This window comes from Halyomorpha halys, unplaced genomic scaffold (assembly GCF_000696795.3).
Source record: "Halyomorpha halys isolate HHAL.00 unplaced genomic scaffold, Hhal_1.1 Scaffold582.1, whole genome shotgun sequence".
NCBI lineage: Eukaryota > Metazoa > Arthropoda > Insecta > Hemiptera > Pentatomidae > Halyomorpha > Halyomorpha halys.
This window is the reverse complement of record NW_027115659.1, coordinates 1,037,009-1,052,671: the sequence shown is the minus strand read 5'-3', so window position 1 is coordinate 1,052,671 and position 15,663 is coordinate 1,037,009. Positions and strand designations below refer to the sequence as shown.

Genomic DNA, 15,663 nt, shown 5'->3' with positions numbered 1-15,663 from the left:
TTTTTTGTTGGATCTAACTCTTAATTCTTATCTTTGACCCCTCCACCCCGTACCAGCATACTCCGGAAGACCATGTATGATTCTACGGACTGGCTGTTCTTATTATAATTATTATAAGCCCCCTACGAACACACTAATCCTACCTCCTCCTTCTGGGATCAAAATTGATTTTAGATTATAAGTGTATTAATAAAGAGGACTAAATCATGTCTCCAAATATTCAATATTCAACCTCGATTTTCCTCACTAATGTTAAAGAACTTTTTATCTCACAATAAAGGGCCCTTGCTCTGAAACGCGGAACGGACCCCTGACTTTGTAAACGTTTATATATATCCGAAGTTTGTTTTGTTTGGTACAAGGTAATTGAATACAAGGAATGATTTAATTATTTTTTATTTTTATATAATAGCGGTAAATAACATTATATAATTAAAATTTATGATAAAAAAATAGAAATAACTTTAAAACGATTCTACCAATCTACACGAAACTTTGGTTAAGGTGATTAAGGGCTTTATAAACTGCACCAAATGGCACAAAACGGAATTAATTAAATAAATTAAAACAGGAAATAAATGTTTGAATTTTTTAAAAAATTTTAAATCAATATTTCACCCTTATAACGGCATTAAATCTATTCTGGTATTTCTCACATAGTGGGACATATAAATAAAGAGGTAACCGGACATGAGATAAGGTCCAAAGGAGGTAGTAAGGAATTTAGAGCAATGTTTGTGTTAAAAAGAGGAGAAGAATGCAACAATAATGAATGATAATAAAATAAAAACCGTGTAAAGCATTTTTTTTTCAGCCATGTAGTTAATGGCATAATTTCCCTTATGAAATTAAAATTTCAACTAATTATGAGGTAAATATAATTATATTAATCATAAATACACATGGATGAGGATTGTTGTTATAGTGAGTTATTATTGTTTGTAGGTTTATCAAAGTAAATGAATATGGGATAATAGTCCCGAAACGTTGTGCAACATTATGAAAATTTAGTTTAAGTTTTTAACCTCAAAAAATGTATTGTAAATGGTGGTAATATTCGTTAAAAGAGCTTAACATTCTTTCTAATAGTTGTAAGAACTGTATAAAAAATAAAGCTTAATTTTTTTAATAAAAAATCTCATTATCATAGTAGACTAGTTACGAATACATTCTTGCAACAGTTTTTTCCCTTCTTGTATACAGTGACATCAAAGTGAGTAAATAAAGTTACTTAATAAATTTTCATGAGAGATTTTGAAAGAACTTGATTTACATGTAAGGGTGTGAAAGCCTGAGACACTTCTAAAATAGCTTTATCCCTTACCTATTACTATAGCTATTTAAATACTGAATATCTCAACATTCGAACGTTAAATTAAATAAAAATGGTATTATTTTAATAGCTTGTAAATAAAAATATTATTTTACTTCCTCAATAACAAAGTTGGAGAGAATTGAATTTATACAGGAAATGGAAATATCTTCTATTCTCAGAATATATCAATCAGAAATCAAAAACTTTAATAATTAATGTATAAGTAATATTAAGGAATCAATCGAGTTCATTTCTCAAAATGGAAAGTTAGTTAAAAATGTTATAAAGTTTCAATTTATATTTATGAGTTTAAAAAAATAAATAAAAGATATGAGCTATATCATCTATTAATGCCAATAATATAAAATCTAATAGTAATAATACTAAACCTAATAAAACTTAAAATATCTAAAAATAATATAAACTAAATTTTTAACAAATATAATATCTTATATAAAAATACTGATCGAAAATCTAAATAATATTTATATATGTTTTACTGATAGAATGCCTATATCTACTTGTTATGTGGAGATATAAATCTATTTATATTTATTTTAAATTAATAAAAGAAATTTTGAAATGATATTTAAGAATATTATATTTGCAATATAATTGATTTTAATTAGAAAAACACCTAAATTATTTATTTTCAACCAGCACTTATGTAACATTTTATTTGATGGGAGGAATAGGTTTAAATTTCTTTTAACTGTGAAAAAATGTCTTCCATCATTGAACATTCCTATATTCTAATTATTTAATTAAATACTTTCTGGGACGTTTAGGAGTTAGTTATTTAGTTCAATAACTAATAGCTGAGCGCGTTAGGGCTAAATACCTAGAGCGTTTGGTTCAGATGGATGTGGGTTCAACTGCTATCTGGGTTAGTCAAAAATTATTTCGCGGCGGCTTTGAGAAATGAATCTTAACTTTAACTTTGGCGCTGCTTAGGCCCTCAATGGAGGACTTGGGCCAATAAAATTAATTCATTTCGAAATTTAAATTTTGCCGTATGAAATAGGTAGTAATCATTCTATAATTATAATTTTCTATAAAACTTTAGTTTATTTATGTGAGATCCTCTAATAATAAGTTTTGAATATTAACTTTCCAAAAGTGAATATATGACCTTTAATGGAAAACGCATCATTTATTCTTTTAGTTATTCCTCTATTCTTGGGATGCTCTGTTTTTATATAAGTCTGATAAGTGATGTATAAATATTCGTTGTCCACTATATTTTTTATTTTTATTATTGCTAAAATTTAAAATTTTTTTTTGTCTCCATTTTACATCATATTATATTTTGTTGGACATATTAGTCTATCTTTGTAACATTACATGTACAAGGATCAATGACCTTACAATAAAAATAAAATGTAATATTCAACATTCCAGATGAAGTTGAAGGTGTTCCTCGTATTACCTTTAGTGCTTGGATAGATGATCTTCTAAGCGTTCTAGGAATGCAATTTAGTTCCAGAATGTAGTGTTTGTCTTGGTGATACCGGACCTTTTATCGTTGTAAATCGCTGTTCCAGTTGTTCAAGACGATAAATATACGAAATATATTTAACTAATAATATATATAATTATAAAAATATATAGAACTCGTGTTTATGTAGTTGTTTCGGCAGTATAAGTTTTTTTTTATTTTGAACTATTATTATTAATGCAACAGAATTCGATATAGATTTTTTTTTATCATAGTTTTCTTAAAATTAATAGGCTATTTGTTGAGGATTGTTAGTGATATTAAGAAAGAGTGTTGATTTTGAATTGTATGGAAATCGTTAAAAATAAATTGTTCGAGAGTTTCTCTTAGCAAGTTTCTTCGGTTTTTTTTTAAAAATAATTTGAAATATATTTGACGATCCTGAGTTTTTAAATTAATTTGTACTCTTGTACTGCTGAACCAATTTATTTAAAACTTCAGAGTTATGCTGATGTTATTTTACAGTCTTTATTGTTAAATTGATACAATTATTTCGAATAGAAATTGCCGAAGAAATTTGGGATGTGAAAATTGAAAACCTTTTCCGTTGTAATATTTAAGTGGCTTATTTTATTTTTTTTTAAACTTTTATAGAAAAAAAAATTCTTTCTTATTTATAGCATTTCTATTCTATTCCTTTATTATTATTATTTTTGGTTGGCTTAACAGATTTTGCAGATCTTTGGTTGCCCGAACCAGCCTTCTCCACACCTGCCTATCTAGGGCTACTGCTTTCTAGTTTGCTGCATGCAGCTCTTTGGATTTTTTGTTGATTCTGTCTATCCAACTGGTTTTTGGCCACCCACGTGCCAAATATAGTTGCATTAATTGTTTTGTTGAGTCATCCTGATGAATTACTTCGTGCTAAATGTCCCGTCCATCTTAACCTCATGGCCTGAAATTTTGAAAATAAATTCTGATATGATAAATTCTGATATGTTTTATTACTCGGTAATTTTTGTTTTTGTTTTTTGGTTAGTATATAAATAATAATTTTTTCTTTCCTTTGGAATAAGTATCATTTGTTTCATGCCGCATCTTGGACTATCCGCTATTCACGACACTTTGAAAACACTAAGTTTCCATTGTAGGGAATACTTTTAGTGAAATATATCTTTCTCAAAAGCACACTTGAGTAAAAATTAAATTTTCTATGGTTAGTTATCTTTCTACTTTCTTCTTGGGGATCTTCATTGGAAAACTAATCATCATTTCATCACCTCGGCGTTGTCCGTTAATTCCCTGGCAGTGTTTGTTTATGGGGAGGTTGAGAGGGGGGGGAGACGACCGAACGAAATTCAATCAGCATCAAGTTGTCCGACGAGAGCGAAAATAGAATCCGCTTGATCCAGTTTACTGCCCTTTTTTTCATTTGCTGATACTCTTTTTATCATTAAGATCGATATATATTTGATAAGTTCATCAGGACGTTTTTTGTTCTCGTTTTATTTTGACTGCTTATTATCATTTATTTATTATTATTATTATTTATTTGTGGTTAAAACAATTGTTTTTGTTGTAAATATTTTTTTTTTTTTTTTAGATTTATTTATTGATAGATATTACAATCTGCCACACAGTTGTGGGCAATAAGTAATATTGATGAATGATCTCATACATACTAAAATAAAAAAATAAAATAAATAAGTAAAAAAAAAAATAAAAAAAAAGTTGTAAATATTAAGATTTAATAAAAAAAAAAAAACATTTTTCCTGTATTCGCTTATCTGATGAGGTTCATTAAAGTTCATCAGACCTGATTCTATTACTAAGTTGTGCAGAGAAATTTGGAAAATTAGGTAAGACTGTTCGTTGAACATGTTCTTTTTTCCCATAATCTAATATGCATGTATATTAAGTTAGGACTGGGATTTACACTATTAAATATTTTCTGCTCTAAAGCACCCTATTTTTCTGGAGGTAAGAAGAAAAACACTTATAGTCAATGGTTTTTTTTTTTTCTAAAATAAATACTCTTGATACCTCTTTAAACAAGTTAAAGCGTCACCTCAGCAACCTCGAAAAGTACAGTGGCACCGGGCCGGTTACGGCCTGGACGAATTAAATTATTGGGTTGTAAAATAAGTTCATAACTTTTTTTTTACTGATGATTTCAATAAAAACTTCAGATTCTTGTAAATATTTTCAATAAATTATATATGACTCCTTTTAATCTATTACATGTTCCCATCTTTCAGATAATTTTTTAATTCCGTCCTCCCAGAACTTCTCAGATTTTTGCGCTGTGAACTCCTCTATGTGCGTTTTGCAGTCCTCGAGCGAATTAAAGTGTCTTCCGTTCAGAGAGTTTTGAAGGGCCCTAAATAAATGAAAATCTGGTAAATAGGGTGGGTGGGAGATCACATCCCAGCCAAACTCCAATAATTTCTGCCGTTTCCGCAACGACACGTGAATATGGGCGCTATCGTGCCTTTTCTATTATAAGACACTAATGATTTGAGACACTTACTTGAGATATGTGAAGTGTTTCTGCTATATTCCGAGTCCTAGAGTGAGGGTTGTCTGTGACCAATACTTGAATTTTGTCATCAACAGTTGAAGCAGGACCCGAGCGCTTTGCGTCTTCCAAGTCAAAATTGCCCGTTCTGAAACTTGCAAACCACTTACGGACAGTACTTTCTTCTAAAGCATCATCGCCATACACACTGCAAATTTTATTAACCGTCTGTTTAACGCATTTACCTATTCGGGGAAAAAAAAAATTATTTAATGATGAAAATCAATTTTTTTCTCTTCCATTTTTAATAAGTAAAATACCACATAAAGATAGGGAATCTCGGTAGAAACTGATGCAGAAATCCTTAACTAATCCTTTTTTAGAATATGTAAATATTATTGAACAAGTAAACATGAGTTTATCAACACAGAAAGGATTAAATTGAAATATTGAAAAACGCTACGAACTTATTTTACAACCTATTATTTCTTTACGGCTCCACAGAATAGGAAACTACCTTCTTTCTCTGGTTAGAGTAAAAATTAGGACTATGATAGGGTGGTGTACATCGGAATCCTCTAGCCCTTTATAGAATCTTATCGGATGATAACTTACTGAAATCACGTAATTGACTGGGAAATGTTTATAGCTGGCAAGCCATTTCAAAAAATAGTTACCGCTTTCTTTGACTTTTATTAGAGTCTGGGATCTGGCGTACTCTGGCCCACTGGTTAATGAATAAGAGAAAAATAGGATAAATCAAGGAACGGATAGTAAACGTTTCACTTTATCATTCAAAGCGGGACACTCACTTATCACAGTTGATAAATTATGGTGAACACCGGGACACATTGCCTAGTTGCTTGTGTCTCTGAAAGCGGAATGTTAGCTTACTGTAACAATGACCTGATCAGTTGCATTGGTTATGCATTCTGTTGCGACCAACATATGATCGGTAATCGACTATGTGACAGATGATATACAAAACAAAACAAATCCGCTCTCTGTTGTTTTTTATACTGCAAACAGACAGATGACTTCTTAGCGCCTCTACGTGCACACGTATCATCTCCTGTATCTACTCACTACGCACTCGTAGTTACCAGCATTCTGGCCATCTTCGCCAGCTGAATCGTCTTAGCCACGGCGGGCGGACTTCTTCAACTCATCCTCCAAGAGGACAAGGCGGGTGGACGTACGTTCCTTTTGTCGATCTACTTCCACGAGAATATCCACTCAGAACAACCACAACCGGGGCCCCACCAATCACTGGTGAAATAAGACTTTTTTTTCTCTCTCTTTTTGTCTAATTCATTTAATTTTGTAATAGTTCTAAGATTTTTTTTTTCTAATTTGTATATTCTTATATATTTTATGTTCCGTTTATTATGTTTACTTATTTAAAAATACAAAAATAACAAAATTCGACTATTCTTTTCTTTTCACGCTTGGGCTAGTAAAGGTTCCTTTCGAACCCCTACCCGCCGTAACACATTCTATCTTAAGAACAGAGATACATCTGACCTATTTATTGGATCTTGTGGGTTCATAGGTTCTTATCCAAATCAAATTCCTGTTATATCACTGTGATCTTTTTTTATTATATAATTTGAAATTAATTTTTATTCTTATACCGATCAGAATATAATCCTCAAAATCCATAACTTTCATTCGCGTTTCAGACGCCAAGGAGCGGTTTTTATCCAGTTTGGATAAAATTTTCACAGATTCTGCGGATTTTAGCTTAGTTGGTTCCATATCGATTTGATCAGATTCTATCCTATACATTTGCTTAATTATGTACCAACTCATTTTCTTCGACATTCATATATTTCGAAAACAGCTCATCCGATTTGGTCCAAATACAGAGGAAACTCCCAATTACCCTTCATATTAGCATAAAATGAGTGCAATATAAATTTTTTTCTTGGTACTTTCGCTTACGCTTCGGAAAAACTCTTTTTCAGAGACATTCATGTTTTAACTAAGGATCGTTCCTTACTATTTACTCTCAAATGGAAAATTACTAGCAATGGAATATAGTTAATTCAAACATATTCCTCTTTGTATTCATATCATCAAAAGTAATATCCGTTTATATTTGATAAATTAACGTTACAGAATAAAGAAACGACTTTTAAATTACATACCCTGAAGGTAGATAGTGTTGGCGGTATCTAATAGTCGTTGAAATGATGATTGGTCGAAGGATAAGAGGTATCGACGCGGTCTAACGAGGTATAAATCGCTAGGCCTATACATCGCCCTCCTAATACGCTGTCTTCCCTTCCTCCATCTTTATATCTTCGGCTCACCTATCTTAGTCTTATATCCAGTTAGAAGCGCATTACTTCAGTTTCTTTATTATATCTTTCATTTTTTAATTTCATGAAAAATCCATAAACTCGCACAGTTAAGATAATTTAAGATTTTGGTTCGAGTGCGGGAAAGTATAAAATAAGCATTAGTTCTATATTGTCTTCATTTCTTAACTCTGAAGAAGCTAATAACTTAGGCCGAAACATCTGTGTGCCTAAATATTGAAAATTCAGTATCCATGTTTAATTTTCTGCCCCAATTTCTTCCCTCCTCCTCCCAAGCCACTGGATTCATTCCATACCTTGTTAATACAATAGGCAATCCTGAAGTGTGGAAAGTTTTGTTGACTGGATTGATGAGTTCATCTGTATTAATATTTGAGATTGGAACGATCGTACTCTCTGTGTGGAGCTCATTTAGCTGGGCTATTGATTTCATTTATCAGAGTCCGGAAAGTTTTCAGGAGCTTCTATTTGTCTTCCAAACATGAAACAGTATAACTCATCTTTACGAATTATTCTCCTAAAATAAGAACCTCAATTAATTTTCATAACTAATTTTTTCTTCATTTATTTTTTATAAAGACATATTTTAGTCCATATTATTCACCTGTATTTTTTAAATATTTTAGCTTTTTAAAAAAATTTCTAAGTAAATATTTAGTCCATATATTTCCTTCTAATTTATACTTTTTTTCTTTTTAACTTCTGAATGTAAGAGATCTTATAATTCTAGAAGAAAAAAAAAAAGGAAGAAATTATACCATCATAATTAAACTTATCATTTGGATTTTACAATTTAGACATCATGACACAATATTGATTCCTGGTTTGTATGTCTATAGTCAAATCTGTGTTTGGAAATATCCAATAGACAATAGTCTATCAGTCGAACCGTTAACCCGATATTGATTAAATTCTTAGGATGCCTTGTAGATTCCATATCTACTAAATGTTTCGTTCACTACTTTCCCTTACAGATCCGTAAAAATATTTTTCTCGACAAATCTATATTTTAAAAACGGCTCTGTTTGGTTTAAATTAAGAGAAAAGTTAGGAATCAGTATAAAATGTGTCTAGTCTCAATTTCATCTGATTCTGAATACTTTCACTTAATATTGCACTTACATTGTGTTTTTCATATCTCGAATGTTTCAGACTAGGTTACTCCCGTAGGTTTTATTGTCGAATGGCATAAAGTGTAAAAAAAAAAAAAAATTATTAACGTTTATTCTTGAACCTTATAACATTATAAATGTTATAAATTATAACATCTACATAGATACTTCAATCTCACAAGAGAGATCATAACCCAAAAAAAGGCCATTCTTCCCGGCTGGACCTGCCCCAGAGAACGACGGTCTTACATCACTTTTGAAATATTTGCATAAAACCGGAAGAGACTCTAATATAGTTTAATTGAGCAATATTAAAAGAGCGCCTGAAATTGGAAAACGGCGTGAATCTTTAATTATGTGAATATCTAATTAATTGATTAATTAATAAATTAACCTACGCTACATTTAAGATTTTGTTAGAAATGTATACATGAAAAGGTTATAGTTAATCTACTATTGGGATAGAACAATGTTTTTTTTTAGGTTTCTTAAAAACCTAAAATAAACATCTACCTTTTTAAAAGTTTTAGTTTAGTTTTAGGATTTTTATTGTTTTTAATTACCATATGTGGACATCTATTTTGTTAGTCGATAGAAAATGATTTTGCGACACGATTGTGGGCCACTTATTTTTGAAAACTTTAAGATGTATCTTACTTGCAAATTTATTATGATGATAAAGATGAGGATGGCAGATTAAAATAAACATTCCAATAAATATTTTGTTTTTATAAATTTTATGATTTTCTTAAAATCTTCTTTTAACAAATTAAAAAGTTGTTTGAATTTTTTTTAATTGAACATTTCTATGTTTTTTCTACGGATGTATTTAAAAATAAATACATATTTTGAATGTTTCATCACATTAAAATAACATCTCTGGTTATTATAGATAATTATTATTTTAAAGTATTTAATCCGATAATATTATAGTTGGCTGCTATTTTGATAATTATAGAAGGTTTATAAGAGTTGTATATTTAGCCAAATGGTTCTGTAAAGGGCTTTTATAATAAAGATCTGAGAGCCTTTGATCGGTGACCGTTAAATTGGTGACTACTCCTTCATAACCCCCATCATAATCAAATCCAACTGTATCAACGCTTATTCAAACCTTCTTCTCTCTCTGATTGGTTTTATTACATCTTTTTTATAAGCTATCTTTACTACATTAGCTTCAGGCTTAAGCATCATCGTTGTGAATGCCCTTTGCTTAATTTAAAAGAACTTGAAAATATTTATTTCAGGAACCACTATTAATATATCTAGTAGGTATATATAAATATTTTTAAAAATCCAATCAAATATTTCTTATAAGATTATTTGACTAGTAAAAACCTCAAATTTTTCTTAGATCCTTACTATAATTTTTTAGAAAATTTGAAGAAAGAAAATGGTATTTTTTAAAAAATAAACTATAATTTTTTTCAAATAATTAAAAAAATAATACCATTAATTACATACAATTGTTCGATTTACTCTAAAATTAGAACTGTGCCTTAAAAACGGTTTAATCATCGATTAGATTTGTAGTTTATTTTTTTAATGACTTTTTTTCCCGAATAACGAAAAAATCGACCTTTTTAAAAACATATTTTGGAAATACCATGGAAACTTCTAAGAAGATAATTATCTGATAATACTTTACAATGCATTAAATCGAACTCTCCAGTTATGAGTTTAATTAGAAATCGTTACGTCCATTATTTTTCGATTTATAGTTTTTCAAACAAAAAGAAATCAACATTTTATGAATTTATTTTGGTGAATAACGTGTATATTATACATTAATAATGTATTTGATTCAGTAAGAACAAAATATATATGTATTCTTTTTTGTTCCGGTAAGTCCTGTTCTATGAGCCCGGTCACGACCTGAGTACCTCAGGGATCAATAACTGTATATATTCTATACATTATGTATACTTATAGCAAATTGCTTTGGGCCGACTCAGCTGGAACGTACGCAGACGAGATAGGTATCCGTACAGAAAACGCAGAATGCTCTCTGTCTTGTTCAACGTTGATTATAATTACATCACTGTTTTCGAAATTGGAAGTTTGACAAAATAACGACGTATCGCTCTACATTGACATATTTATCTGACGCGAAACTTGTCCTCCATTTTACAGAAACAGTAGACTAATTTATGGCGTGGAATCCACCATATCTCAAAGTATAATATCAGACCAACATTTTATCGTGGTAGTTGCCTGTCAACTGAAAAGTTAGGTAAATATAGGTTAGTTAAAATATAAAAACTAACTATTTAATAAATATTGTGACATGAAGGCATTAATGAGATTGGTGACACATAGAAAACATACTGCGCATGCGCTCGGTAGGATGAAAGTGGTTAGAATAGATATATTTATGGATTTAGGGATATATGCTAAATATTATTTATTTATAAATCTTTGCCTTTCTAACGGTATACAATACGTCCTTATTACCTCTAGTATTTTCGGATATCTTTATACAACGTTACAGTAAACGAACATGATTATAGATTGATATGAGGAGAAGATGATTGGGAATGCTGTCAGGAAAGATACACAAATAAATAAAACTTATTTTTTTCGCCGACCTTTCGAACTTAATTTCATGTCTTGATTGGAGCTGGAAAATAAAAAGGAGATAACAACCTTTCAGATTCAATTCAGAGAAAAATAAAAATGAAAATAAAATAATAGCCAATATTTATGTAATATCAACAATAATAAAAACGTAATAACAAACATATTTGCTTGTTTGTTTGTTATTATTTTATTTTTCTCTGAATTAAGGTTCTTATCTCTTTTTATCTTTCAGTCCTGATAAAGACCTGAGATTTAGGTCGGAAAGTCGGCACAAATAATTTGTGTGGTTTTTCGAACCCCCCGACTATTTTCTCCTGATAAAATAAATATGTTTCCTGTTATCTTGTTAAGTTAATTATCAAATGCTTATTTATTTTTTATATTTAATCATTTTTCACTATAATTGAAAATGTGAGAGCATATAAAATTTAAAGTACTTTAGAGGATGCCATTTTGAAAATTCGACATCGAAGTTCTGTCAAACTATAAATTCTGTCTTAAATAGAGATAAGACTTAGCTAATATTAAGGAGTATTTAATATTTATATTTATATTTTTTTATTGAGTTTAATAAACTCATTTGACTCAAATAAAAATCATTTGAAACATTTTTGAAAAAAAAAAAAAAAATATGAACAAAAAACATCTCAGATACATACTTATAGTTTCAGTACATACATATGCATCATATCTAAAATTGTTTAAATTATTGTAGTATATAAACAATTTTAGTTTTTTATAACAATAAACAATCATAATTAACAGGATAGTAAAAAAAACATATTGTGCTTTGCAAAACGGCCGAAGCTGCAGGTACCTTGAACACAGTATGAAATATCTTTCATTTTAATTATGCCTTTAATTTTAACGCTCCTTTGAAATAAATGTGCTTCTGCTTGAGGCAGATAAAAGCTGTTTGTCTAATAATTAACACCCGACTTATCAACTGTATCCATTATTCAGAATTGCGAGATTTATTTCTGCAAACACCAAAGTAATAATTATAGCGAAAATTAAATTAATTTAATTCTCTTTTTCTCATGAAACTTCATAATAAACTTAATATTCAGTGGCGGGTAATTTTATTTTCACACTTTCTTTTTCCTGTTTATTTTTATGAAAAGTGTCAATGTCTAGTGCTTGAATAATATTATGTATTTGTATAAAGTATATATTTATGCAAACAATTATTGATTTAACTTTAATATTTTTTTAAAATTTTATTAAAGAGAATTAATACAATCTGCCATAAATTAAGATCATGAAGTATTAGTGTTCAAATATTCGTTCATACAATACATATAATTATAAAAGAAGAATATAAATAAGAATAAATAAATTTAGAATAATAATAATAAAAAATAAATAAATAAATAATGTATGTACAAGACAAAGAAAATAAACATTACGTAACAATAAAATAAACGTACATTCACTAATTAAATTTAATATTTATTCATGTTCAAACAATATTTAAACAGTGATACTTTACATAAAAATAGATAAAAAAACTAATTATATATTTAAATGTATTCTATTTTTTTTTAAGTCCTTGTTTGTGTCCTTTGTTGTTGGAATATTTATCTGTTTGATTTTGACAAAGTGGATGATTTTGTTAATTGGACAAAATAATGATTAATTTTAACAAAGGGTATATATTTTTTTATAAATGTTGGGATTGAGTAAGTGTTTTACAGGCTTTTTAGGCTATTTTTATAGTTAATTTTTAATTATTATATACACTTTGCTACAAGTAATCAATAAATATTATGGTGCAAATATCTTATGTGTGATACATTTGATTTGAATTTCATTTTTAGTTTTTCATAATTATAGTTTTTAAAACAGTAAAAAAATTCTTACAAACCTGGACAATAAAAATAAAAAATGAGTAAATAAAAATAAATTATAACTGATATAGAATTGAGCAATTGATACTCTTAATGAAAAAATAAAATATATACAATACACTTTTTTTTTTCTAATTTTGTTTATGTTTAGACTAACAATTTATGTTTTTGTACGTTTGTGGTTGTATATTTATGTTAATAATTTCCTGTTTGAACATATGAAATTCTGGTGCATTAAGGATAGTTATTTAATATGCTCGTACATGGTTTAAATTACTTATAAAATTAAGTATTTAGTGTAAAATGTATAGCTCCTCCACAGGAGGAGGACAAGTTATTTTTGGGCGTATTACTGTTTTCCATAAAAATTATTTATTTTTTTTTTTAAGATAATGTAGAATTCCTATTAAAGTGCAAGGGGTCGCCTTGCTTATGATACCCTTAGTTCTATTCTTACTTATACTAATTTAACCGCCCTCGCATGAAAGCTCCTTAAAAATAAATTTCTGTGGAAGATGTAGATTTCGCAGTATAGCATTTTATATTAACTTACATTTATAATTCAAGTTTATACTGAGGCCTATACTAGATTATATTAACGTATCACATTTTTTACTATTTTCTCACTCATACTTTATTCGCCCACCCTGGTTAAATTGAAAAAAAAAATTATTTATGGCGACGTTTCGACCTAACTTTCAGGTCTTCATCATTCTGTCTTTCGGGGAATGTTGGTTAAAACTGTTAAACAAAACCGCTCCCCTCATTTTCTCCAATCAGTAATCTACGGTCAACTATCTACACCTCATTAAAATTTTAATCTTCTTTCTAATTTTATTTTTGTTCTAATTTAATGTTTTAAAAAATAAAATTTTTTTATTAATTTGTTTTACCACCTGGGCCCTGCTTCATAATGAAAGCTAATAGTATTAGTTCATAGTACAAGTGTAGAAACTAGTGTGGTAATAATGCTAATACTAATACTTTCATGATAGGGATGACTATTAGTGATATTAGAGGAATTAAAAAATACTTTAGTACAAGTTACTATTGTACAAGTCTGTGTAATTGAATTAAGATAAATCTGCAAGACTAATAATATTAGTTTGTACTTTACTATGAAACAGGGCCCAGACCTTCAATATTTCCTAAATTACTACAAATTACTGAACCCCTGAACCCTTTCATAGGTTGTAGCGGTAGAGATTTAACATAATTAATCCACTCTAAATTTAATTCACTGTTTCTATATTTTACATGCCTAAAAAATATAACATATGTCCAAAAATAGTGAATCGTATGTGGGGCCGATTAATTATTTGGATATTTTTTTTTATTGAATGCACACTGTCTCAAATGAAATGGTTAAACAAAGCAAAAATAATTTATAAAAAATCACATTAAACTAACTGAGATAAAATCTTTTCTTTTAAATTATAAATTTTGATTCTGCCTCAAATGTTTACATTATTTTTATTTTGTATTCTTAAGTCTAATTTTTTAACGTTTTCTCTCTCTCTTACATATTATTTATTTTTCAGATTGACCTTTTCCCTGAAATTCCTTATATTATTATGCTTTTACAATGTTTATATTTATAATTATTTTTCAGTGTCTAAGATTAATATAATTAACTTTTTATGATGTTTTTCTCTTTTTGATATTTATTTTTTTATTTTGTTCAATAAGTAGCAGTTTTATTGAACTTATTAATTATTTACCATTTTTTAATTTATTTTCATAATATTTATACAAATGTTATTTTGTACGAATACCTCATTATCAGTTATGACTTAAGCTACATACATCTATTATGTCTTATCATTACAGAACCTGTTAAAAGCTGTCAAGACCTGCTCTATCATTTGATGGAGATGGTTAAAGGTAAATTTGAACTGCAAGAGTGAGCACTTTAAAAAAGAATTTGAAAAGGTCCGTTTTTTAAGAAAAACAATATTATGTTTTTGTTACTCTTTTTGAAGTTAGTTCAATATAAGCTAGTTCTATGCTTTTTTGTTCATTTCTTATCTATTTTTTCTTAAATTCTGTCATTTTAGTCAATGGCCAAATCAGATTTTAATATTCATCTTAATTATCTCATTATCTCTGGAATTTTAATTAAAAAATGTATATATTTTTATTTTAATTAAAAATTGAGTTTGAGAAACAGGCCTTTTCATACTTAACACGTGGTTTTGGGTTCGCATCATCACCCCAATCATATTTGTACAGAAGCACGGGAAGTAAATTTTTTTTGTCTCAAGTTACAAGAAATTCTATTGTATGATTTTTATTCTTTTTTTTTTTTTTATTCCTACTGAAATGTCTTTTTATTGTAAATAATTTTTCATGTTAAAATATTTTCAGTAATCTGTGTACTACATTAGTAAACAAACTCCTTTATATTATATATTACATTATATACTAAATTTATATGGAATTTAATTGTCTCCTGTTTATTTATTGGGCCGTCCAATCGTAAAACTCGTTATTTCCTATACTATATTTAACGCCATTTTTTAAAAA

The 15,663-nt window shown here is 28.6% G+C and overlaps 1 protein-coding gene across 10 annotated transcripts in view; it reads left to right on the top strand.

Moving 5' to 3' along the window:
• Dys (Dystrophin) overlaps window positions 1-15,663 on the top strand; it is a 349,452-nt gene that overhangs the window by 31,586 nt on the left and 302,203 nt on the right. The window contains exon 1 of one of the 10 annotated variants that reach the window (XM_067052667.1): window positions 14,997-15,021. The exons of the other annotated variants lie outside the window; for them this stretch is intronic. Within the exon in view, the coding sequence (XP_066908768.1) occupies window positions 15,006-15,021 (16 nt within the window). The 5' untranslated portion in view covers window positions 14,997-15,005. Of the gene's footprint in view, window positions 1-14,996; window positions 15,022-15,663 lie in introns of those variants that run through there. 10 annotated transcript variants of the gene reach the window in all.